Source organism: Protopterus annectens, chromosome 5.part0 (assembly GCF_019279795.1).
Source record: "Protopterus annectens isolate FY-2018-M chromosome 5.part0, PAN1.0, whole genome shotgun sequence".
In the NCBI taxonomy this organism is placed as follows: Eukaryota; Metazoa; Chordata; order Ceratodontiformes; family Protopteridae; genus Protopterus; species Protopterus annectens.
Genome location: NC_056735.1, coordinates 1,490,882,061 through 1,490,909,301, shown reverse-complemented (window position 1 = coordinate 1,490,909,301; position 27,241 = coordinate 1,490,882,061). Strand labels below are relative to the sequence as shown.

General features: G+C 40.6%; 1 protein-coding gene across 11 annotated transcripts in view; it reads left to right on the top strand.

Moving 5' to 3' along the window:
• The window catches only part of TENM4 (teneurin transmembrane protein 4), a 4,497,462-nt gene that overhangs the window by 3,448,142 nt on the left and 1,022,079 nt on the right, over positions 1-27,241 (top strand). For all 11 annotated transcript variants that reach the window (XM_044071318.1, XM_044071319.1, XM_044071323.1 and 8 more), the window contains one exon: positions 22,998-23,198. In XM_044071318.1, the coding sequence (XP_043927253.1) occupies positions 22,998-23,198 (201 nt within the window). The remainder of the gene's footprint in view (positions 1-22,997; positions 23,199-27,241) is intronic.

Below are 27,241 nucleotides of genomic sequence, written 5' to 3'. Positions count from 1 at the left end.
TGTTGGCAATATCAGTTGGTTCGGTAATTTTCATGCCATTGTGCTGTAACTCAGATCAGATTAGGGTGTTGCCATTGAGATTCTTGACATAGCTATAGAATGCTTTGTGGTTGTCCCTAGAATCAGTGGCTATTTTGTTTTTATAGCTAGCTTTGGAGGATCTTATAAGGGATCTCAGCTTCTTACTGAGGGTGACCAGGGAGCTTCTCCACCCATGGGATTTTACTCTCTTTTGCAACATCTTCTTCCTTCTGTTGTAGAGTTTGTTTATGGCAGGGGACCGTCAGATTGGCTTCCTTTTTTTTGGAGGATAGCATCTTGGTTCTGTTTGGGATAGCATGATCCATGCACTTGTGCAAGTGCTTATAGAGTGCATTTGTGTAGGATTCAGCAGTTGTATCTGTATTGTCCATCTGCATGTGTGTCTTGAAGTTAGCCACTTCTGTCTTAAAAAGCATGAAGTTGGCTTTGGGGAAATTTTTTACCATGGTTTCCTTAATGTATGGTGGGGGCGGGATGTGGATATCTAGGGTGATTAGCTTATGGTTGGATCTGACCAACTAGGAGTTGACTTCAGGTGTGGAACACCAGTCACTTATGTTGGTAATGACTAGGTCTAGGACATTGTTGCCCCTGGTGGGAGTGTGGATAAGTTGATCCAGGGCATTGGAATTTATGAATTCCAAAAAGCATTTAGTGAAGGAGTTGGTACATGAGTAGTTTTCCCAGTTAATGGTGGGGTAGTTGAAATCACCCATTATTAGGGTGTTTGGTTGAACCTAATATTTTCCAGTACATCAAGAAAAGAGGAGTGGGAATCCTGGGGCATGGTGGGTGATCTGTAGCAAGCTACAATTTGGATTGCAGTTTTGCCCAGACTTAGTTGCACTTGGATATCCTCGGATGCATTATGCTGAGCAACTAGCCTGGAGGTGTGGATATCCTTAATGAATATGGATACACCTCTGCCTTTGGTGTTCCGATCCAGGTTAGATGGCCAAAAAGTGTGGTATGAGTTATAGCTTGGTAATGCAGGGGTGCTTTCTGGAGCCTTGAACTAGGTCTCAATCATTGCACAGATATCTATGTTCTCCATTTTAAGGCGTGCCTCGATGGAGTGCATTTTGAAATTTAGACTTCTAGCATTGAGTAGCATTACCCTCAGTTTTTGCTTGCCTGTTCCTGTTACGGTGGTGAATTTGTCATATGACCCTTGCCTAAAAAAGGCACTACAGGGGCGGCAAGAGCCTTAGCCAGTATCCGGAATCCCAGGGGTGACAGGCGCAGGCTATCTCTGGCAAAGCATCATGGTCTGTCAACCATGTCGTCCCAGGCAGACAAATACTGGATCCCCTTAGAATGACACCAGAAGCTTAGCCAATTGTTGAAGTCAATCATTTTGTCCTTGTACTGCGGTATCATTCTGGGTGATGGCAGGATGCTACTCAGGGCTAGGGTCATACCTGCCTGGGCTACAAGATCGGAGAGCTCTTCCATGTCTCTTTTCATGTAATCCAGGGTGGTATGCCAACATGGACAATGACAGAGTCATATTTGTACTTGTTGTGGAGTGACCTGAGTGCATGGGTTATGTGGCGGATCTTAGCACCTGACAGGCAGCTGACAGTAACCTTCTCCTTGTTTAACCTGGTGAGTGGGACATCAGTGTGCCTGACTATAGAGTCACCTATGACTAGTGTGTTGGGTATGTTGTTTTGCCTTATGGGCTGTAGTTGACTGGCACACTGAGTCTGTGGGCTATGTGTCATTTGGGTTGTGTTGGGGGTGGGGTGGAGGTTGCTTGTGTTTCTGCTTTGGAGGTCTCTGTTGCTTGAGCAGATTATTATTGAGAGCCTCTGCAAATGTTTTTGTTTCTGTGTGTGGATTTTGGTGGTGTAGGTTTAGTGGGACTATGTGATGAGTGTGGTGTGGTGCAAATGTTTACCTTCTCCTCTTGACTGTCAAGTTCAGTCTTGGTTGAACAGAACTTTACCTCCAGTTTGGCTAGATAAGTGCATCTGTCACAGGTTGTAGTTTTGAGTGGTAGGAGGAGAGGGTTGTCTGTGTACATGAGGCAATTGCTACATTGCCCCAAGATGCCCAGATTCATCAGATAGACAGGAGAGAACACTGGGAGCTGACCCTTGGACATGCTTGAATAAAAAAATATTTTCCTCTAGACAAGAGAGGAAAGTGAGTGGAAGAGCTGTTTTTCTCTAAGCAAGTGAGGAAAGTAAGTGCAAAATCTGTTTTCCTGTAGGTGATGAGGAAGGTTGAGTGCTGTAGTAATGTGTAGCTTATTTAGTGCTTACAAGTTCTGAACAAGTGCTGAGCATGAATAAGCAATTTCAAGTACTAAAACTAAGAATCTGTATCTGAACTAGACTAGTTACAGGAAAGAAACAAGTGCAAATGCGGACTTTTAAATCAGAAAGTTGAGAGAGATGGAAAAATTGCCCAAACTGACAATAACTACAATTTCTGGGCCAGAAAACACTCCTTATGCGATAGATAGGTTACATAGTGCTTACCACTCCCACTGATAAGGTAGCAGGCTTCTCTCCAACACAGACAGGCTTGGAGGGCTCGGAAGCTTCCAAAATAGAAATCCCCTGCATGGAAATAATTGCACGGCTGTAAACTATATAAATAGACAAAAAAGGATAGCCAGCAACAGTATGCTGTGTAGTTAATTTAATAAAACATAAAGCACAAGAAACAACGGACCGGTTTCAGCTCAGGTGTTCACCTAGCCTTCATCAGTGTAACAAATGCAGAGCATCTTGTGACCATACATACATATATATATATATATATATATACACACACACACACACACACACACACACACATACACAGACATCTATATATATATATATATATATATATATATATATATATATATATATATATATATATATACAATATGTTTAATTAATATTGAAATGTTATTGGTGAGCTCATAAATATTCATTCAAACCTGGGCTGAAAAGCCCTCCTAATTTGACAATCCATTTGTTTTCCATGGCATTCAGTTTTGTATGCCAACCAGTTTTATGATTTCTATCACCTATTATCCTAGCTATAACTGTAAAATGAAAAGTCGCTGTGGTGTGTTGTAGGGCATGTTTAGATAAAGCATTACTCATTTGTTTATGTCTGACATCACAGAGATGTTCAGAAATACGTAACCTGAGGGGTCTGGATGTTTGTCCAAAATAAAATGCGTGGCAACTTCATGTAGCCAGGTATATAACCCAGTCTGTACTGCAATTTGCAAAAAACTTAATATCAAATACCATACTACAATTATTACTAGAAAAACGTTTCGTTTTCAACACTCAAATACAATTGCTGCAGTGGCCACAAGGCATGCAGCCAATTAGTTTCTCCCCGGAGATAGTGGTCTGAATGGTGTCATGAAAAGTAGATGGATGCTGATGTTTAAAGTGGCTGAAATGAGACCCCAAATTCTTCCGTTTTCTGAAAGAAAACTGGCATGTTTCCTCTAAATGTTGTGACAAAAAACTGTCCGCCAATAATATATTCCAATGTCTTCTAACAACCTCTATTAACTTGCTGGTATTCCTACCATATGTAGTGGTAAAACGTATCTTGTTGGTTGTAGATTGTGGTTTCTGTTTACATTTGAGAAGGTCCTTCCTATCAATATTGGCAGCATAGTTACTTGCTGTATTAACATGGCCCATACTATATCCTCTTTCTTGAAACCTATGGACTAAATCATTGCAAAAATATTCAAAAGAGTTATCATCTGAACAGATGCATCTCATCCTGATGAATTGTGACTTGGGAATATTTTTTGCAGTGTGGGCTGGATGAAGGCTGGATATGTGGATTAGAGTGTTATATTCGGAGTATTTACGAAATACTTCTGTGTGTAGAGTATTATCATCATTCCTGGATACAAGTACATCCAAGTAAGTGATTCTGTCTGGATGGTAATTGATAGTAAACTGTAAACCCCACTTATTTTCATTGAGATACCCTAAAAATTCCATAAGGTATTCCACATCAGACCTCCACACCATCCAGCAATCTTCCAGATATCTACACCATTTGTCAATTTCTCCAAGTAGATATTAAGTGAAGTATCATAAATAATGTGTTCTTCTATGTAAGCCATGTACAAGAACGCATATATAGGGGTAAAGGATGCAACCATTGCAGTGCCACGCACTTGTAAGTAGCATTGGTTACCATAAAAGAAAACATTCTTCGTGAGAGCATGTTCTGTCAAAATGATGAGGCTAAGAAGCTTTCAGACAGTCCTGAATATAGCAAATCTGTATCTGGACTACACTAGTTACAGGAAAGGCAGGAAAAAAGCGTAAATTTGTTTGTGTTACAGTTAAGCAGAACACAGGGAGATTCAAGTAAAGTGTTTTTTCTTTCTTTTTTTTTTTGTAAAGGAAAGGGAGAGAGGAGAAGAAGATAATTCAAGGTTAGGAAACTAAGTGGGTTGGCCTTCCCAAATGTTCTCTCGTATTAGGTAGAATGAGCTAATGACAGTAGACTGGGAGGAGTGTCCCAGATCAAATTTACATTAGGGGTGGGCATCTGCAAAGCCACCAAGTATAACAGCAAGACACCTACAGGTGTATGTATATATGAGTTCCCTTCAGAATCTCGAACTACTGAAATCCCGAATTTCAGTAGCCCGAGACCAGAAGGGCGAAAGTGCAGAATACCGAAACCCCAGAAGAGTGAAATTCAAAATCCCGAAGTTCGGAGATTTTGAATTAGAGGTTCTGGTGTTGCTGTTTGTGAGTGGGTGGTTGGAGATGTAGGTAAGTGTTTGTGTTTTATGGGTTTTCAGTAGGGGCTTTAGTGTGTGTCTGTGTGTTTTGTTAGTGTAATGTGTGTGTGTGTGAGGGGAATGTAGCTTGTGTGGTGGTGTTTTTGTGTGTTTGTCTGTGTAGTGCGACCTTAGAGTTAGTATATTTAAGTGGGGTAGGTGTTTGTGTATGTGAAGGGAGGTGTATGTTTGTGTTTGTGTCTGCGGTATTTTTAGTGTAGAAGTCATGATTTAAAATTTCGAGCTTCTGGGGTTTCGGGTTTTTGGATTTTCGGCTTCTTAGTCTCGAGATACTGAAATTCGAGATTTCAGTATTTCGAGATTATGAAGTGAATCCGTATAGATATATCTATCTATATATATATATATATATATATATATATATATATATATATATATTTATATACATACATACATACATACACACACACACACACACACACACACACACACACACACACACACACACACACACACACAAATGTATACGTTTACCCCAGGGTGTTGTTTGCAAGTATTTTCAACTGGAACAAGAGTAGTCGTATAGGTTACCCCCAGGGTGTTGCTTACCTAAGTACATACATACATACATGCATATGTACAAATATTTCAAGCACAGGCATTAATGCCCTTCTAGCCTGCCAATATACCAAAACAATTGTTTCCATAATTAGTGCCTATGCTGTTCTTAAAAATATCTAAACTAGTGCTTGCTTTTTGTAATGTAATTTGATAGTCTATTCCATGCATCATTTACCCTATCAAAGAACCAATTAGTACACTTCTCATTCCTATAGAACCTTCTACATAGGTTGTCTGATGATTCTCTGGTACCTTTTGATAACCCCAAACATTCCCAGAAGTGGCTGTCTGTAAATGCCCTATATACCTGAATAAGGTCTCCTCTTAAATATCTGTATGAGACACTGTAATTGTGTTTAACATGTCAAGGAGATGGATAACCACTAGCACCTTTGGTATGTTCAGCATTTTCTAATCAGCATTTGGAGTAAGCTGATTGAACTGAAAGGTAAACTGTGAAATAGAAACAAGTTTCTGATTTGGACTAAAAGTACAACCAGTATGTTACAAAATGCTGTTAAACCCCATACATTGTGCTTCACAGGCATTTCTTTTTCACAGTTGTTACTGTAGCTGGGGTGGGGTGAAGGGGGCAGCTGCCCTAGGCACCAGCTGTTAAGGGAATATGATCATCAGTGCAAATGACTTGCTGATGAGGCAGGAGTGCAGTACCAAACATCATTTAAGCAGCTTACGGTTGCTTAAATCATTTTTAATGTAAGTGAATGTCAGTAGCAGTAGCAGGGAGTTTGCATGAATTGTTTGCTACAGCTTTGTATGGTCTTTGTTTTTTTTTTTTTTTTGTCAGCTTTTGTTTGAGGGAGGTGCCAGTCTGGGAACTGCCCAGGGTGCAGATTGATTTAGCTGTGGTTCTGATTGCAAGTTTCTATGTTAATTTCTCTGCATAAAAAAGTCAAAACCCACAGCATATATATTTATGCTGTTAATATTAAAAAGAAGTCAAGGTAATGTTACATTAACGTAATTCCGTTGATATTTATAATTATGTTATGCAAGCTATATCCAATACTTTATCTGAAAACAGAACATCAGAAATGTGCTGTTTAAAAGAGCTTAATGCCTTTTCTTTGCATTTCTATGTCATCATGCAATCTACTTTAGATCAAAAATCATCAGATGAAGTTGTGATTATAATTATCCAAATAAGCTGTAGCATCTTTTTTTGTAACCACATATATGAATACCCATGATGCACTACTTCAAATCCGGAAGAATTCATTCTAGTATCAGCTGAACTCTGTAGTAAAAATGCAAAAGTAAAGGCACTTGGCACTGCTGAATAACACCTTTGTGATTTTATGTTGTCATGACATGATACTGTCTCTATGGTATTAATAAAAAGCCTTTTACAGGGGATAACCAAGAGACAAGCCTTTTTCCTGTCTATAGATAGTATTTGTTTATAACAAACAGCATAATAATTATGTGTTTTCCTTTTTTCATTTTAGTGTGTAATACTGGGATTGTGGTTAAAATGTGACTCAGAAGGTCTGTTAGTATAAACAAAGAATTATATGTCCTGCTTTGCGAAGCATTTGCCTTATGTAGCTCTTTGAACGGTTACTGTTTTGTTGTACCAGACTAAATTACATGACCAGTTGAGGGGCTACTTATTATCTGAAGTGGGAAAATAAATTCAGTTTGTGCAAGCTAATTGTATGGATAGGCTAGCACATTTTGTAACTGTAATAGTACCTTCAGGGGGGCATTACCGGGATTAACCAATCACCTTCAGTAAATGCCTCTGAGTGGTCTGTTATTCTCCACTAGTGCCCAACCTGACAGATGCTATAAATTATAAGGCCTTGTGATGCAGCGGAAGGTAAAGGTGGCAGCCTAACAACTTTTTTTTTTTTTTTTTTAATTGGAAAGGATAAATGTTTTATGGAAAATAATGAATTCATATGAGCAATATTCCGTTTTTGCATGGTGCTAAGACCAGTTTGTTGAGCAGAGATATGTGTGTGCTATCTATAATAACAAATAGGAAGGCTGTTTGAGTGAAATAATTATAAGAAAAAGCTGCTTTGTTTTCTTTAATGCTTGAGATGTACTGAACTAAAGAAACATGCATCGCTTTTTCCTTTTAGAAACCTTCTAAGATATTAAAAAACATTAGCTAAAAACAAGTATGTCAGCATGGTTGCTTCTTTATAGCACACATTTCGTAAGGAGTCATAAATCCTGATTACAGGATAAAGGACAGATGGAAAACACAAAGAAAATAATATTATATATGATGCATGATGGCATGGATTATCAGATGAATGGCCTGTTTGTGCTAATTTATCTGACGGCATTTCATTTTTGATGATAAAGTATAAATGGCTATCAAACAATCGAAACAGCAAAACTAAATTTCTCCTGAGTGCCTGGGCAGCAGTGGTGTTCACCTTGTAAATCTGCTTAATGAACAAATATCTTCCCGTGTTTAAATGTACAAAATATACTTCCCAGAATACCGTTTCTGTTAAACCTCCAAAGTATGTGATGGGAAAAATGTGCAGCTCAAAATGCATCCCATGCTGTTTGCCACAAATGTGCTCCACCCGGATAAGACTAGCATGGATGAGATTAACGCAGCCATTGTGTGTGTGTGACAGCCTTTGAAGGTGCTCATTTCGACATGAAAAATAGGCTGTGCATTATGATAAATGGAGAGTTCTGACATGCATATTCCCCTTTTATAAAAGTCTGCATTTATCTTAAGGCAGGAAGGTAACTGGCATCTGTGGTAGGGGTTCCAGTAAAAAGTATCCTTTTTCCTAGTGACCTTCTGAAGTGATGATTAATTGCTAAGAGGTAGCCTCGTGTCAGTCAATGGTCTTTGTTCTCCAATTCAGACCATCTGCTGAAAGAAGTTTTCCTCAGACTTGTGTCCTAGGCATTCCTTCTGTGTTAGCAGCAGAGGGGAGCCAAGTTGATCCACAACTCTAGTGTACTAAAACTGATACTACAGGTTTTAACTTACCATCTGTTTGTTAATTTTAAGGTTTATAAGTTTATTTGTGATTCTTAACACATTGTATAGTGTCCCTGCTCATGATTTTATTTGATTATTTTCAGTAGGGGGTTGAGATGCCATACAAAATAGTGTTTTCCATGTAAACCAAAAGCAAAAGTTAAACATAATCCTTTGTGGTTTGTACTAAAATCTAGGGGATTAAAATAATGAGCAGTGAATTAAATTGTTATAGCTGGCTAAACTTGGTGTAATCTCACAGTTTCTCCTTGTGTACTGCTAGATTGTAAGCACATCTTGTATTTGCCCTCTGTGTGCCTCTTCAGATAGACATATCGAGGATCTCCTTTCAAAGAACAGCACTTTTTCTTAAGTGATACACACACACATAGTATGTTGGTGTTTTTTTTGTGATCTTTTATATCCACTTGAGCTACCACCAACTTGTGCAGATGGGGTGGGGGGGACTCAGTATAATGTCTTATCTGAAGGATGGCACTTAGGAGTACAGTCCCCCCCCCCCACACACACACACACACATGCTGCACTGCAGTACCAGTAATTGATCTACCTAGTGTGGGAACTGAACCCACAGCCTTCTGCACCAAAGGTGAGTGTGCTGCCTGTTGTGCCAGATACACTGCTAATGGTAGTTTATAAGGATGTGTATCCCTTCAGGAGTGTCTTTTTATCTTATGAGCTGCTGCTAATACTGCAGATTCTAGCTTGCTGCAATGGTATTTGGCAGACTAATTTTTTTTCACCTCTGACTTATGAGTCTGTTGCCCATTCAGTACTGTAACTAATACATCAAAATGCTGTATGGTCTTCCACCCAAATGTTAAATCACACCCCCCCCCCGAATGTTAATGCACAGCTCTCCCCCCCCCTCTCGAGTTTGCCACTTCCATTTGATTTTGCTTTGTGTTATGATATATAGGAAGGATGGTGAAAGCAAGGAAAGTAACTGTGCAGATGTCGACTTCAGTTCTGCAAAACAGGAAATGCAAGTGTGCTGTGACTTGAAAATATTGAACCAGATCCCACTGTTAACTCCTAACAGTTTTTGTATTACTTATTTTAAAATGTGTTCCATAATCAGTTTGTCCAGACATCTTCCATGCACTCAAAAGGAATAATGTTTCCCTTCTCCACTGGAAAAAACAGATACTCTAGTTCTTGCCAAGTGGGAACAGAATAATAACTTTAATTTTTAAGGTAAAGGTACCATACAGACTGAAAACTTACTAAACCAGTTTTGTCCACCATGTTTTCCTTAATAGCTGAACACTATATTCAATGCTGGGTAGGCCTAGTGACTACATGAGTGTGTGGAAACTTAATTTACTTCCTGTCCTACCCCGTCACTCTCCTCAAGCCTTACAAAATGACTTCATCTCTTTTTTTTTTATTGCTAATCGTGTAAGTGTGCATGTGAAAGGCATAATAAGAAAGGAAAGTTTATAAACTCATTTTTAACTTTTATTCTCTTAACTTTTCCTCCTCTGTCATGGTGGTATTCCTAGCACCCTAGCCTATTGCTTCTGCTCCTTGAGTAAATGGATATTACTGGGAATGTCACAGTGTCAGATTCAGAACTATCCTGTTAACAGCATAGTTGCAAAACACTTAAAGAAGTGTTTGTAGTCTATGATCAGCACTGACTACCCCTGTCCATGAGTGACATGGGTGCTGCCCCTGGGGTGAATTTGCAGTCTCCCATCCATTTCTCTAGGTTGCTCTTGAATAAGATCAGAGAGGAGCTGTGCTTCACATGAATTGGATGTTTATTCCAAAGAAGCAGCAACATCTGGGAGATGTATCTGTCTCTCCAGCATGTTCTGTTTATGTTACAGGCCAGGGTAAGATCCCTAGAGCTATTGACTGTTGTGCCATTTGGCTTGTGGAGTTGGGAGGGTGGCCTAATGGTTAAGGTGTTTGCCTTACAAACGCAAAGTGCAGGGTTTGAGTCTCACAAGGGATAATTGTCTAGACTTTAAATGGCTCGCAAGGGCAGTTAGCCTAGTACTAATCTATGAATCTATGAATCTATGGATGTGCAGCATTTCCATTAGGGCAGGGTTGCAGACTGCACTGTAGGCCAAGCACAAGTCACCTGTCAGCATCCTATAAGATACAGAGTGCAGTGACAGAGTGTTCAGCCTATGCACGTAAATTATAGTTTTGAAGCCCAGTATTTTCTTGGTGAGAAACCTCTAGGGTCTCTCCAGCTGCTGCAGGTGTCTGTGAGATAGATGCAGAAGGGAATTTTGTACTCTAGTAATGGTCTGATGGTTGAGTACAGAAGAGCTGTAACATCCTTACACCTGGATGCGACGCCCTTACTTATGAGAAGCGCAATGTAGAAGGCTTTCCTTACCACTGCGGAAACTTGGTGGTCAAAGTTCAGATTGCCATCAACCCATGTTCCCAAATCTTGCACCACTGGGTTTGAACTTAAGGGGGTGTTGTCAGTATTGTAATTAGTGGGGAATTCCCCTTTGCCAAAGCGGATAATAGTGCACTTTTTTGCATTTAGTTTTAGACCATGGCTTTGGCACCAGTCATTTGTCTGTGTTAGCTCCCTACTGTAATATGTTAACATCATTGGGGGACTCGATGTTTGCACCCAATTTGCAGTCATCAGTGAACTTGGTAAGCCAAAGTCCATCTACTTTAGCCTAAACTTCCAAGAAATAGATTCCAAACAGTAAAGGGACCAGCACAGATTCTTGCGGCATGCCACTGGTAACTGGTCTACTGGTAGAGGTGGAGTCACCAACTTTGACAGTATGTGTTTTGTTGGTGAGACAATTGGCTATCCATCTTGTGACGTAAGGGTTAATCCCCAGCTGGAAGAGTTTCTCAATGACACCTGAGTGGGGGATTGTGTCAAAAGCCTTGGCTAGGTTACGATAGGTGGTGCACTGTCTTACAGTCATACAGGGCTTTGGTGACTTTCTCAAAGAAGTCTTACTTGGGTTAACAAGCTCATTCTACCCTTAACGAAGCCAAACTAGGTTGGGTCTAGAGTTTGAAGGTGGCCTGTGTCCTTGTTGATAATCTCCATGATGATTCCTCCCATGTCCTTGCAGGTGAGGCTGGTTAGACTTTTGGGTCTGTAGTTCCCAGGGTAGGTTGATGACCTCCCTTTGTGCAAAGGAATTACTGTTGCTGTTCTCCACTCTGCTGGAATAAAGCCAGTTCTCAGGCTATGGTTAAAGAGAACACCAAGTGGTTTATCTAGATCCTTTTTTAGATTGCTAAGTAAGCAACCTAGGATCTTATCTGGTCCCATTGAGGCCGTGTTTTTGCCTTTGAGAGCACAGATATGACCTGATCTCTACAGATTCTAGGCAGAGGACTGGTGTCAGGTATACTTTGGGGTATGGCTGCTGGAGACATGGGGGTGAAGTTTGTGCCAAATCTGTCAGCTAGCAGGTTGGCTGTTTCTTCTGGTATAGTATGAGTGATAGCATCCACTGCAAGTTCATCTCATAGTTGGGCATTCCCTTTTAGATTTTGGACATAGTTAAAGAATACCTTATGGTTATCCTTAGCTAGGGATGCTATTTTAGCTTCATAATTAACTTTAGAGGACTTTACAAGATTTCTGATTTGCTTATTCAGGCTGTGGAGGGAATTCTTCCTCTGCTGAGTCAATTCCCTCTTGTTCTTAGACACCACCAGGGTGGCTTGTTTTTTGGGAGGACTTGGTTTTCATCCAGTCAGGTACAGCCGAGTCTATACAGTTGCTTGAGTGTTTATGCAGGGCATTTGTGTACATCTCTGCATAGCAGTCATTGTTGTCTGTGATTGTGGAGGGTAGAAAAGTTTTTATACCGTAACTTAGTAGGCTGTAGTTTGCTTTGGAAAAACCTTTTAGGTTTTTTGCCTCTCTGGGGGTGTCAAGTCCATTAGTTACTTTTAACCAGACTGATTTATGGTCTGACCTTACCAGGGAGAGCATCGCACAGGGAGAGTGCAGTGACCCCCATGTTGGTGAGTACTATGTCGAGAACATTTGAGCCCCTTGTGGGGGGTGCAGACTATCTGTTCCAGAGCATTTGTACTGACAAAGTCCAGGAACCTCCGGGTGAGCATGTTTGAGTTCATATATATCACCCAGTCGATGGAAGGATAGTTGAAATCTCCTGTGACTAAGGTGTTAGGCTGTACGGCAAGTGACTGCACTAAGTCCAGGTATGTAGTGTGCTTTTCTTGGTTCATAGTGGGGGACCTTTAGCTAGCAATGATGTGATAGGGTATTTTGCCTGTAATTAATTGGACATGGAATAGTTCGAGAGAGCCTTACTGTTTGACCAGTCTCGAGGTGTACTTGGCTTTAATAAAGACGGATACACCTCCACCTTAGTTCTTTCTTGATTGTTTTGAGGTATGAACATGTGGAAGGCATTGTAGCCTTGCACGGCTGGGGTTCTGTCTGGGGCCTTGAACCATATCTCAGTAAGTGAGTGCACAGATGTCTTCCAAGGTGAGGGGTGCTTCTAGGGAGTGCAGTTTCCTGTTAAGACTCCTAGCTTTCAGCAGCAGAACCTTGAGTTTGTCTCAAGTGGATTTTGTTAAGTTGGAAATTTTGTTTCAACATTGCCTAAAAAAAGGCACTATGGGGGAGGTAAGCACCTTTGCCAGTATCTGAAAGCCTAGAGGGGACAGATGCAGACCATCTCTGGCAAAGCAGCGTGGCCTGTCGACCATGTCATCCCAACCTGTCAGGTACTGGATCCCTCTGAATTAACACCAGAAGCTAAGCAAATTGTTAAAGTCTAACATTTTTTGTTTATATTGTGGCATCATCCTGGGTGAAGGTAGAATGCTGCTGAGGGCTAGGGTCATACCTGCCTGGGACATGTAATCTGACAGTTGAGTCATTTCTGTCTTCATATAGTGAAGAGAGGTATGCCTAAAGTCATTCACGCCAACATGGGCTATGACGGGGTCATCTGTGTTTCAGTGTGGAGTAGTCTATGACCAAGACATTAGGTTTTGAGGTGTTTTGTCTTAGGGGCTTATTTGCTAAGACATTGGGGTATGTGTTATTATGTGTAGTGGTTACTATTTGCATAGCAGTGTGTGCAAGTAGTTTAAGTTTGGGAGGTCTCTGATCTTTTGGTAGACTTCAAGTGAGTATCACCACATGTGTGAGTTAATGTGTCATGTCCTTATTTTGCGTGAGAGGTGAAGTGTGTTTGCTGACAACCTATGTCTGGTTTGTTGTTACGTAAGAGAATTGATTCCAACTTCATAGAGTAAGCACATTTCTCACATAAGGTATTTGTTTTAAGAGTAAGTGGTTGTTAGTGTACATGAAGCAATTAGTACATTGCCTCAGGATGCCCATATCCATCAGGCTAGCCGGTGAAATGATGGGAAAACTGTCAGTCCATTGTAGCAGGTTTTTACCATATTTACTGTTTGGGGAGGGAGTGGGCTAGTTAGACCAGTTTTTGCACTAAGAGTAACAAAGGGGCTAAGTCTATTGTACGATAGGGATGCTAAGTGTGGCAGTGCTGATCAGTGTGCAGCTGAGTTGCCCGTTGTGCAGCAGGCAAGATTGGGAGGGTTCCACTGACAGATGTCTTGGGAAAAATTATATTTCAAGGCATTTTGTCTATACAGGGCACCTCTAACCCCCGCTGTGCAGTGCGCAGCAGCACTCAAACTTGAGGCTTAAATGCAAGTGAAAATAAACACTTTTAAGCTAATCCATCAATAGAAAAGCACACAATGAACCTTCCTCCAGCAATCCCCAGCTCAGACAAGGCTGGATATACACTCTTCTGCCACAGGGGTGCAGGGGGAGCCCTTAAGTGTATCAATAGCAGGCTAGATTCAGCAGATCTGAATGCAGACAATGCTATCTCGGCTAACAGTACAGTTGAAATCAGGTACAGAGAATGATGCAGTCACAAACATTAAAAAGCAGACGTACTGCAGCAGTTAGTTAAAATACAGTTTAAAAAGTACAGTACAATTACAAAATATAATTATTTTCTTGTTTTTAGTTGTGGATGCCTTGGATACCAGCAGAAACACTCTGGACCTCTGACAAAGACACCAAATGTAGTGCATCCCCAGTTAATTGAGCACAAACCCGTGCAAATGCAAGGCTTAAATACAAGCAAAAATAAACACTTTTAAGCTAATCTGCTAAAAGGAAAGCACACAATGTACTTTCATCCAGCAATTCCCAACTCCGACAAGGGCTGGATCTGTACTCTTCTGCCACAAGGATGCAGGGAGAGGCCTTGCAACTCCTACTTCCAGCAGGAGACTTGCTGAAATGCATACTTCTCTTCAGCTGTGTTATTTCACAGAGTCAGGGTCATGCTCCATGTTTAGTTTTCCTTCATTATGAAACTGGTTATTGAGACTAACCTAAATCAGTATACCCATCTACCTGTATTTTTCCCTTTAAGTACTCTAAACAGTAGTATCTTCTGTATTGCATGGACATGCATCATCAGAAGGTTTCCAAAAATTACCTAGGCCAGATGGCTGTATCTGACTGTATTCAGTTATGTTATGTAAAATACAGTAAGCCTGTTCCCATCACACCAAAGGCTTATTCCATTGTGAATATTTTACAGCCTTTTTCATAAATGCTGCTTTTTGATTTGTGCAGTGGATATTCAGTCATACCTCTCATGTGTACCTTATTACAAGGAATGTGCCTCTTTGAAGTCTGGAAAAGTCCATGTTCCTCGCTGTTAAATGCTGAAAGGGTCAAATACACATTCAGTCTTAAGAAATTTTGAAATTACATCCATGGTAAATAACACACTGACTCATATAAATGTATATGAGAACATTTTCTAAGTGTAAAGTGACACATTTAACCATCCTGTTTGCTTCCTCATGGAAGTTCTTAGTAAGTTGTTAGCATATGTTCCACATTTTGCTCATTTGTTCAATATTTTGATATGCCATGTTCCACATTTTTGGGATGGAAGGTTGATAGTTATGTATTCAGTCTTAAAGTGTAATATTTTTGTGCAGTGGTTTGGTTAAAGCACAACTGAACTAAATAATTGTGCTGCATGGAAGTCACATCACTCAACATTTCTTCAGCTAGTTAGCAAGGGTTCATATTAAGTTCTTATTTCTAATGCACTTACGGCATGATATTCTGTTTTTGTAAAAACCACATCAAGAGGATGTTATCTGATGTCACTTGACAAGTCTTTGCTGGATGTTAGAGGTTTTGTATTTCCAATTCATATATCTGTGTCAAGATAATCGATTGATCTGTATTCCGTTGCGGTGCAAGCCAGTGTCAGGTTCATTTGTCTGCTTGTGTATATTATTTCACTTTTCTCGTTAGAAGACTGATCCATTTCAGTTTCTTGATCACAGAGTAGCTGAAGAAGAGAACCAGCAGTCTCAAAAGTGTGGACACACTTTCCTTAGTTAGCTAATGAAGGTATTACTTAAACTGCAAATGTCTCCTTTCTTCAGCAGTAACTACCATAGTGCAAATGCTGCTTCTGATCTTAAAAGGTTTCACACACCATGACCAGCTTTAATGATAGTCTTTATAATCAAAATAAGAACAAAAATAACTGAGTAGTGAGTGGAGGGGATGTAGTGTGGCATTCTGAGAGTTCTGTCACATTTCATTGCATTTATGTTAATATAAGAGCAATGCAACATTGCAGAGGTAAGTTTGTTTTGCTGCCTTATAGCTTTTGGTTCTCAGTTTTGGTTCCCAGCTTGGGTGCCTTCTCTGCATATCGTCCCATTGTCTGATATATATATTTTTTTATGGTGGGGTGCTCCTTTTTCCCTGATATTCTGAAGACGTGCCATTAGATAAGTTGGCTATCTTCTGAGTTACCCATTTGTGTGTGTGTGTGTGTGTGTGTGTGTGTGTGTGTGTGTGTGTGTGTGTGTGTGTGTGTGTGTGTGTGTGTGTGTGAGAGAGAGAGAGATGCACACTCAACGTGCATGCAGTTTTTGTGAGTGAGTATGTTTTTATATCTTTTAGTGGACTGGCTTCCCATCCAGAATAACTTCTCTATTCTTACCCATTGAATGCTGGAATAAACCCTGGTCCCACCTTACAGCTTTGAGTCCAATAGTGTTAGGATGGGGGAATGAATGTTGACATTACACTTGCACATTGTGATACTCCGTAAATGTTGTGATAGTTAAAAAATGTTAAACAGCAAGGCATGTTAATTATTGAAAGACTAAAAAAAGACACAGAAGACAGAGGAAGCAACTGGATAGGAAGGTTTGTTGTCTTTATTCACAGTGTGTTGTAGTCAGTGGGCATTTGCTGTGGTATCCATCCAGCCAGTGTTAATAAATCTCTGAACCTCAAATGTTCAGTACTGATTAAGGTAAGTAGCTAAGATGCCCACGATTCTAAACTCTCACTGTTTGAAGTGTGTATTCTTCTTCAGTAAGGTGTCTACATGGAAGTCGCTTGTCTGCATGTATCTGCTACAAGAGAGCATACCAGGCTACAGTAAGAGTCTTGACTTGACCATTGAATTGCTGGTTGTTCACTGAACAGCAACAAAGAGTATCTATAAATAAAATTTTGTCAAAGTTCTTGGATGGGTGTCATGCACAAACTTTGTGATCTTACGAGGAAATTTATCTGGTGAGAGCTGTTCTTAAAAACCATGCTGTTTGCTGGCCCTTGTCATTGTCAGAGCAATGTAATTATAAATGCTGTAATCCACATGGCTGGTTTCCCAAGCTTGCCCATTACCCCTTGCCCCCTCCACACTGTTGAAAGTTTGATTTTATAGTTTTTCTGTTATATAGCGAGTAAAGCTAGTGTACATTAAATTGTGTGTGTGTGTGTGTTTTCAGGGTTGCAGCTGGAGGTCGCTGTATCGTAGATGAAACATTTGCTTTTAGAGAGAAAAAAGATTTATCATTGTAAACCTATAAGACTGGAAATGCGTTGGATTGCTGTACTTATGAACTGGTACTGATGTGGTTGCAGGCAGCATTTAACCACTCTGCAAACAAAAATCAATATCCATTTTATTGTATGCATTTGGCGTAAGCTGAGATCTAATGGGTTGGGTATGTGATATACCATATGGATCCACTAAAAATCACTGTGCATCTTTTAATCAACAAGTGATTAAGCTGAAGTCAAACATCGAAAACCATGGGAAGTTGCAAGCTCAAAACTGCAATACATCCAAAGTTATAAAAATTGCTCTATTTTAAAACATCAAAATATCATTTTGTCAAACCACCATTCATCGAGACAACATTGCTGAATTCTCACTACCTTGAGTGACGACATAATTTGTACATCATCAAAATCATGGTCAGCAGTAGTAGCATGCACAACCTCATGATCCGGTGGTGTAAAATTTGTTAGAGAGCAAATAAAGCACCGACTGTGATTTTCAAAGTTGTGTAGTTTGATGATGTTGTCTCCTTGAATGGTGGTTTGATAAAGTGGTGATTTGATATTTTACAATAGATGCATAAAAACACAATAACATTTATTTTTTCATGGAAGCATACCTCCACCCTTTCAAACTTTGTATATATTAACACTGAAGTCAATCACATGGGGGGAAAGGGGAGACAGATTTAAAGAAGTCTCCTTGTCTCCAGATTCAGCAAACCCCAAAGAAGGAAGTAATCTTTGACTGAGTCAGTCTGATATATTTGTTTGTCCTCCTGTTTATTATTGTAGCATTCTTTACATATGGGAAGTTCTCTGCCCAAACAACCTGACATCCAGCCAGCATATGACAGCTTTTATCTACTGCAGGTACATGGAACATCACATATTTGTGCTGGCAACGTCATCCATAAAAGGACGTCCGCACGTACAATTCTCAGAACTTTTCTGCCACCACTCGGAACGCTTGACTTGTACATCAGTCTGCTGCCTGATTCCATTGGTTGCTGCCAGCTTTCAGATAAGTGCCCCATTGTGGATTTATTTCTTTGCTACTGCCTTCTTTGCTTAGTTTATGTCATCCAGGAAGGGCAAGTGTAGGTGTGGAATGCAAATTCCACATAAGGACAGCCACAATCTTTGTCTTTTCTGTCTAGGCCCCAATTATGACTCACCTAAAAAAATCAGGTTATGTCTCTATTAGTAGCTTCTTCACAAGTGGCTAGACACTTGATAAATGCAGTTATGATGCAGTTGAAGCATCCTCTAGAGCAGCTACATCTGGCTCTGTACTCAGAAGGTATTCTTGATTGAGGCTTCAACTTTTGTCAGATGGCATCAAAGCAAAATTTGATGGATGCACCTGTAAATAACTGTGCTCATTTTGGTTCTGCAGCTGCAGATTTAATTAAGTCCTTACAAGAGAAGGGAAAGGAACTTCAAGATTTGAAGCACCTGTTTGTGTCTTCTGTTCCAAAATTCCACAGAAATGTTCCCACTAAAACTTACTTTGTTAGGAGACAGGTGCACCCATCTTCTTCCTCTGCTGCTTCTTCCAGAACTAAAAAGACTGCAAGAAAACCTCCACAGTCTAAGATCACTGGTTCTGGCCCTCCATCCCAGCAGCACTTTCTAGCCAGGACAAGTACTGTGTGACTACCAACCTCTTCCAAATCTTATTCCTCTATCTCTTTGTCTGCCTCTCTCTTTTTCAGCTTGGGCAAGTATAACTTAGGATTCTTGGGTTATTTCTATTACCCAACAAGTACATTTCATGACTTAGTAAAATCTTCCTCCTTTCATGAGTGTTCCACAGCCCCCCTACAAACCAGGTGACATTGTTTCTACAGGTTCTAAGGGAATTACTTTCTCAAGGCACAATTCAACATGTGCCAATGAACCAAAGAGGCAGGGAGTTTTGCTCAAAAATGTTTCTTGTCCCCAGAAAAGACTGTCCTTGGAGACCAGTTCTGGAGCTGTCCCACTTCTACACTTTCCTAAAAGTACAAACTTGCCACATACTAGCTTTATAGACTTTGTTTCCTCCACAGTCTTGCATGGCTTCTCTAGACGTCCAGGATGCCTACATTCACATACCTATCCATCCTCTTTACAGGAAATTTTTACATTTTGTGGCTTCTTTGCACTTTCAGTTCTCTGCCTTGCCTTTTGGACTTTCAGCTGCCTCAAGGGTATTCACAAAGTGCTTGGCCCCTATGATTGCTTTCTTCATGGTCGAGGGAATTCGGGTATACACATACCTCAGCTCCTCTTTCAGAACAGCTGACTCAGAATCTGCAGTTTGCTGCTATTTCTGTCCTGTAAAGTCTGAGGTTCACCAAAAATTTCAAAAAATATTTTCTTTCCCCATCACAAGATCACATCTTTCTATGGTACAGATTCAGAACAGACCTCATGATGGCTTTTCTTCCACCAGAAAAAATTCTGTCCCTCACTTCCTTCTTCAAAAGCCTTTTAGGGTTTATGGCATCCACAGTACCTATGCTGCCCCTTGCAAAACTCCACATGAGGAAATTTCAGTGGTACCTAAAATCAGTTTGGGTGCAGTATGCTCACCCTCTGGAGTTTGTGCTCCCTTTTCTCCCATGTCTAAAATATGAGCTCCTTTTGTGGATTCAGCAATTTTCTTTGAGTCCAGGCCTTGCTCTTCATCTGCCCCAGCCAACTCAAGAGTTCTTTACAAATGCCTCAGATATAGGCTGGGTGGCTATTTTTGCATCAAAGAAGGTGCAGGGTCTCTGGCCTCTTTCACAACGAAAAGATCATGTCAGCATCAAGGAAATGAGGGCTGTTATCCTAGCTCTGCAGGTCTTTCATCCCCTCTTTCATCCAGGCCCTCTGAAAGTGTTTACAGACAACACCACAGGCCTTTGTTATGTCAACAAATGCTTCTTTGCAGGTTAGGTCTCATGGCATGGGATTTGGCAGTTCAGTACAATGTGACCTTTCAAGTGGTTTACATCCCATCAACCCAAAACATTGTGGCAGACACACTAAGCAGATCCATGACTCAATTCCATGAATGGATGCTTCACGGGGATATCTTTCCTCTCATTTAGAAAATTCCTGCTCAACATTCTGCAGGACAAACAGAAATCTTGCTGTGACTTCCTTTTAGCTAAGACAGCATTGGTTCCCTCTTCTTCTGCATTTAGCCAATGGCAACCATCACATGTTATCTCACAGAGTGGACCTTCTCACACAGGACAAGGGATCTCTACTTCATCCATGTCTGTCACCCTTACCACTAACTTTGTGGGTGATGAACTTTTGATTCCTTTTAGACGCCTTTTTTCAGAGGACGTGCTTAGGGTTCTGCAGGATCCCAGAAAACCCAATACTAGGAAATCTTGCTTATCCAAATGTAAGAGATTTTCAATTTGGTGTCTTTCTTAAAATCTGGATCCATTTTCAGTAGGTGTTCCGGTAGTTCTTTCTTACTTGTGTGAATTACATAAAGAGTGGTTTGGCTTATTCCTCAGTGAAAGTTCACTTGTCAGCCATTTCTGCCCGTCTGCCATTATGTCCACCTTTGGCTTGCAGATTGGAAGTAAAACTTTTTCATTAAAGGTGTCCTTCATAGTAAGCCTCCCAAGAAACCAGTTCCACCTCCTTGGGATTTGAATTATGTCTTAGAGAAGCTTACTGTTACCCATTTTGAACCTACAGTGTCAGCTTCTATAAAGTTTTGTACTGGGAAACATTTATTTTGCTAGCTTTAACCTCTGCAAGGAGAGATTCTGAGATTCAAGCTTTGATGGCTTCACCATTCCTGGTTTTCCACAATGTTAGGGTCTCTTTGTGTACCAGTCATTCTTTTATGCCCAAGGTGGTGAATGAGTTGTCTCTTAATCAATCTGTTCAATTGCCCACCTTCTTCTCTTCTCCTCAGTCCTCCAGTGAAAGGATCTTACACACCTTGGATGTGCATAGACAACTCAGATTTTATTTGGATAACACTAAGGCTATCAAAGTCTAATCAGCTATTTGTTTCATTTCATCCCAGGGCTCTGGATATGCCTGTCTCTAAACAGACAATTTCTTCTTGGATTTCTAAAGCAATTTTGTTTTTTTATGACTTCCATGCTAAGACTCTTCCTGCTCCTGTTAAGGCTCACGCAATTAGGTCTGTGGCTTCCTCAGGTGCATTCTTTAAAGGCTTTGATACTAACACCATTTTAGAGGCTTCTACTTGGTCTTCTGTTCATACTTTCACCAAACAATACAAGTTGGGTAGCATTTCTAGATCTAGGGCAGAGTTTGCTAGAGCAATTCTCCATGGCTTTGTAGAAAGCTCCTCTGTTTCTTCCTCCTCCCAGGTTTCTTACTAAGCTTTGGTACTCTCCCATATGTAAAGAATACTTCATCATTGAATAGAGGGATATAAAATAGTTGTGTAAAATCTTACCATAAACATAGATGTCCTTCTTTTCTATGTTGCAATATTCTATCCCTTCCTCCTTCCCCTCTATACCTTGCTTTTTTCTTGGATGGCAGATTATTTGTCCTTTCCTCTGGTGTTCCTACAGGGGCATTTCAGTTCTGAGGATTGTATGTGTGGATGTCCTTTTATGGCTGATGTTGACAGCACATATGTGCAACATCTCACATATCTGCAGCAGCTAAAAGCTGTTGTATGCTGGCTGGATGTCTGGTCCCTTGGGTGGAGTACTTCCCATATGTAAAGAATACTGCAACATAGAAGAGAAGGACATCTATGGTCATGGTAAGAGTTTACACATCTATTCTGTTTGTATATGTTGACCTGCATAGAACACTGACCAATTCTACTGGGATATTTTCAGGTTCAGCCAAGGGATACATTACCATTCCATTCAAATCAATAGCAGTTGCTCTATAATATTATCATTGTCAGACAAAAAATCTTACAACGCACCTTTATCATGCATTCATATGTTTGTCATATTACTTTCAGAGGTATTAAGAAATGTGTACGTTAGAGTTATGGAGAGCACTTTAAAAATGTAGCTGTGCGAGACAGCTAGGAGTGCTGTTTGACTACCTGAAAATTGTTATTGTCTTTGTTATTTATTCAAGTTTTCATACATAGTTTTATTAGACATAGAGTAGTTGTGTTTTTATTTTGTTTTATGTAGGTTTTTAAATATACTGAAATTCTTTGACTGATATCCCATAATCAAATGCAAACACTTCCAATGTTACTGCATCTCCACGGAGATGGGGGCATACCTTTATGCTCAGCAGCATTTCCTTTATGTAGCTGTTGGGAAAAAGAAAAAGTCGATTTCTTGATCTCTGACACTATGCTATGTACTCACATCTTTGGGGAGGGTGGGTGAGAGCAAGTTGTGGAGATGAGTGTAAGTGAAGGAAATGGATACCGTTTTTAGGGATCAAAACAGTTACAGGAAGCCTCATTATATATCAAAGGAAATATGGGCAGATATCAGTATAAAAACATCGGTGGATATTAGACACTGACCACTGGATCACCATACTACAGTAGTTGTTATTGCAGTTGGATATAGTAGTGCAGTAGGAATCTTAATATACTTCTGACGTCCTTGTCTAAAATGAACAAAAATGACATGAGTTCATGTTAACTGCTGCCTTGACTAGGAAAATATTATTTTAAAAAAGTGTTCAAAGAATTGGCACAAATATCTTTCTATCAGACTGATTTTTTTTCCTCTTTATTCTTTCAGTTGACTGCATCGATCCTACCTGTTCTGGACGAGGGGTGTGTGTTCGGGGAGAATGTCACTGTTCTATTGGATGGGGAGGAGCAAGCTGTGAGAAACCCAGGGCTACCTGTGCAGACCAGTGTTCAGGTCATGGAACATTGTTACCTGATACTGCATCTTGTGTCTGTGACATCAACTGGACAGGGCATGACTGTGCTGTTGGTATGTGTTTCCACTTCTGTGTCACTCACTGTATTTGGTTATTAGTGGAGTTTTGATACTGCAGCCATTATTCTTGCTCCTTACCCTCATTAATCTACTGTGTTACCTCAGTGTGATAAATCAAACAACTGAACCTATGACCCATTAAGTATGTCAAATCTGATTTTCAGTATGTGGTCCAGTCCCACTATAGTTTGACTTCTTTATATCCTTAAACATTCTTATACAACAAGAACAGTTCCAAAAACATTTCAACAGTTACACATGCATGTTTCTTGTCACATGACAGCATTGCACATTACATTAAGTAACCTTTGTAGAAAGAGTGAATGCATTGTGGGTGGAACTGGCTATAGTAATTCTGTGTTTATTAAAATGTACTGGATGTTTTGAAGTTATACTGCTCTTGTGTCCTTGTTATTCAAAAGCATAAAGCATGATTCATTTGAGTTTTCTTTAATCAGGTGTGCAATGTTGTTTCGATATGTGTTGCAGTACACAATATAAAAGAATATGGTTACCATTGACATACATTTTTGTGATGATCTTGTGCAGCAGATTAAATCTATGGAGCTAAAACTCAGCAAGACAAACAGCTGCTGCCTGGTAGTACTTATGTTGACCCCAAAATCCTTCCTTTTGATCACAATTTATCAGTAAAGCAAAAGTAAACCCCAAGTAAAATATTCTCCCCATTCATTTCCCCATCCTCATCACTTTTACCAAGACCCAACTTAGAGTTAATATGAGATGACAAAAAAAACAACAAAAAATTGTTGCCAAATGTTAGCTTATATGTTTTTGTGGGAAACCACTTTTCACTTATTGAAATGGACTAAAGAATTTAGCAGCCACATAAGAAAAACAAAGTGTTTTACTCCATGTGCTTTCTGGCTGCAAAAAGAGCTGGAAGGCAGTCATTGCCCTTATGGAGCTCCTTCAGTTACCATTACTTTAACTGGGAAGGAATCAGTTGCTGTTACAGACTTTCACAAGTTACTTCATGCTTTATAAGGAAAGGACAACTTCTGTGCGATTGTCTTCCAGAAGTTGTTGCCTCATATAAAGTAAGTAGATTGACTTTGTCTGTAGTTTCATGGCAGCCTAGCTGCTGTTTCTTCTAATATAAACTCCAGAAGAATAGGTTCCATTTCAGCAAATTGTCTCCTCCATTTGTGCGTTTTAGTTTCACAGAGTGTTTGCTTCCTTGGCCATATTGAAGATGCATAGGTTGATTCCTGTTCAGGCATAAGATATGCTAATATTGTAGGAAGTCATACAAGGCATGTTTCACTGTCTGAGTTCCAACTACTTTAGGCTGATGCTACAGCTGTTAGTTAGGTGTTGTCCTACTTTCTGTTAAAACAGAGTAATATTCTTTTCACATTCAAAGCTTCAGAATACTCGGAAACAAGTTTCTGTAGTGCAGTGAAATTGATCAGTCATTTTAGTGGCACCCCAAGTATATTTTGCTTATGGCGTTTACATGGTGTGTATCAACATTCCACTGATTAATTTATCGTGACGACTTGTAGAAAGAATGTCTCATGAGATGCATGCACTGTGCTGATGAAGTAGATAAGTTCTTTGAGATGCTGCATTTGTTGAGTAGTTACAGCCACTTAGAGGATTAACAGAATAAAAAATTGACATGCTTTATGGTAAAATAACAGATGAGAGTGTCATTGTGGAAAAATCCATTTTGCGACGGAATGGAGTATTTTATTGGAGAAACTTTCTGAGAGTCGGAAACAAGTTACCTTGATTCTTTGTGCTCACTGCTACAAGAGGCTAATTTCAAAACTGAATGTTGTTGAGGTTTCTAATAGTCTGGAAACTATATGGATCAAATTGTGATATGTATTTAGGCTGTATACCTGAAGAAACTCAGAATTATTACAGCAGATGATATGGAATGCATGATGCCCCATGAGTGGTTGTGGAGCTTATCAGATAGCAAATATGTCAGCTATAGGATAAAGTTTCCGAGATAGTTACAGAGATTGAACAAATCGAGGGACAGTTAATTTGTACTGGAAGACAAGATGAAGTAACCAAGTTTAAGGCTTTATGACAGGCAAAGAGAAAAATAATTTGAAGTACTGTGTGAAAGGAGTTGACTTGGCTTGTTAAAGATACTCTGGGGAAAGCATTTGTGAATCATCTGTCATTGTCAGAAACTGAAGTCAGAGCTTTGGAAGCCGAGACAACAGGGTAGAGTTATCTGTTGCTGGAAGGTTGACTGAAGTCTTAATGTGAGAGTGTTCAATCTCGCCTTTGTTCTTACACATGGGTTCGGAGCCGATCCTCGGCTCCGTGCCGGCCGACTGCAAGCTCTGCATCGAGAAGAAGCTCGAGGACATCTAATACCCACAATCCCCCTCTGCCTTTACCTCAGATCTAGTTTGCCGCTGCTGCATAATGACGCTGGAGACTAGCTCGAGGCTGTACAGATAAGATATTTATCTATTCTGTTTAAATTTCAGAAATTCCTTTCTATCTAGTTACTTAGAGTATAAAAGTAGGTGTGTGAGTGCATTAGAAATTCTCGACACTTAGAATAGCTTAACTTAGTTAACTTTCGAGTTTAGAGTTTTTCGGGGCCTACCCCTTCTTGGACTTGTGACTAGAAACTTGTTGTAGTCTTGCCTTTAGGCAGTTATCAGTTGACTTTTGACTAAAAACTTGTGGTAGTCTTGTTTTTAGCTATTATCAAACGGACTCTTATTCCCGGATTTGACACTATTACTGGATTGGACTTTTTACTGGACTGGACTGTCTTTTCATTTGTCAATATGTCTGAAAAGATGAAATCTGGTTTTAAACGTTGTCAGTGTGGCCAGAAAATGTCAGTCACAGACAACCACAGTTCCTGTGTCTACTGTCTTGGCCCTCTCCACTTACAAGAGGACTGCTCTATTTGTCACTCTTTTAGTGGGAGGGTCATGACAGATAGGTGCAGGAAACTGATGGATAGAGGATTACTGAAACCCTCTTTCCAGGAGGCTCTGGATGCTTCAGACCAGGCATCCAAGTCTTCGAAGGGTCAGCCCGAGCCAAAGTCATCGGCTCCGAGCTCTTCGAGTCTAGTTAGATCACCGGTTCCACAGACTTTGGGGCCGAGTGTTCAACTGTTGGCAGTTCCCGAGCCTCGAGTCTTGGAACCGGTGACGGAGCTCCCTCCACCGACTCTGTTGAGGTCGGCTCCGTCTTCGATCCCTTCGACTCGTTCTTCTAGAGCCCTTTCCGACACCGACGTGGACCGGGTGGTGCAGAAACTTATGGAGCATACGGCCCTGTCCAAACTTATTTCAGTCTCCTCTCAGTTGATGTCGAGACTTGAAGGCCTGCCACTATCTCCATCTGTTCCTCCTCCGAGACCTGTTCAGTCTTCGGAGCCGGAAGAAGCTGACCTGATGATTGTGGAGCCCTCGGTGCCAGAACAGTCTTTTTCTCGGTCGGCGCCGTTTACCTCGACTCCATCCGATCCGGTACCGGAGTCTCGGGGCCGAAGATCTGTCCTTGGTTCCGGGACCAAGAGTCGAACCGATGTTTCGGTTCCGACTCTCCCTCTCGGGGCCTCGGCACGGATCGATTCGGTTCCGTCCTCAGGGTCGGTGCCTTGACTCCTGTTTGATTCTTCCCATTTCTTGAGCCGGTAGATACCTCGACTCGGGACCCGGGGGCCTTTGACCTCATGAGGAAGGTGTTGTCTACCCAGACAACCACATCAGCAGGTACAGCTTCTCCTCCCAAAGGACCGTTATCCTCCTCTGCACCCACGGCCACGCCCAAGCGTCGGGCACCAGTGTCTCAGCCACCCCTGGAGGGTGCCCCTCTTCCTCGGAGGCTTCTTCGGATGCTCCCCAAGAAGTTCCTAGGAAAAGACTGTGTAAGAGGAGACACTTGGATTCTCCACAAGAATCCTTGACATCTGATACTGACTTAGATGAGTCAGAAGGGTCCCCTAAGTCACCTTCAGAGGATGTCTCTTTTCTGACATCTTGGAGATCCTTAAACAGAGGTGACTGGCAAGCCTCCCC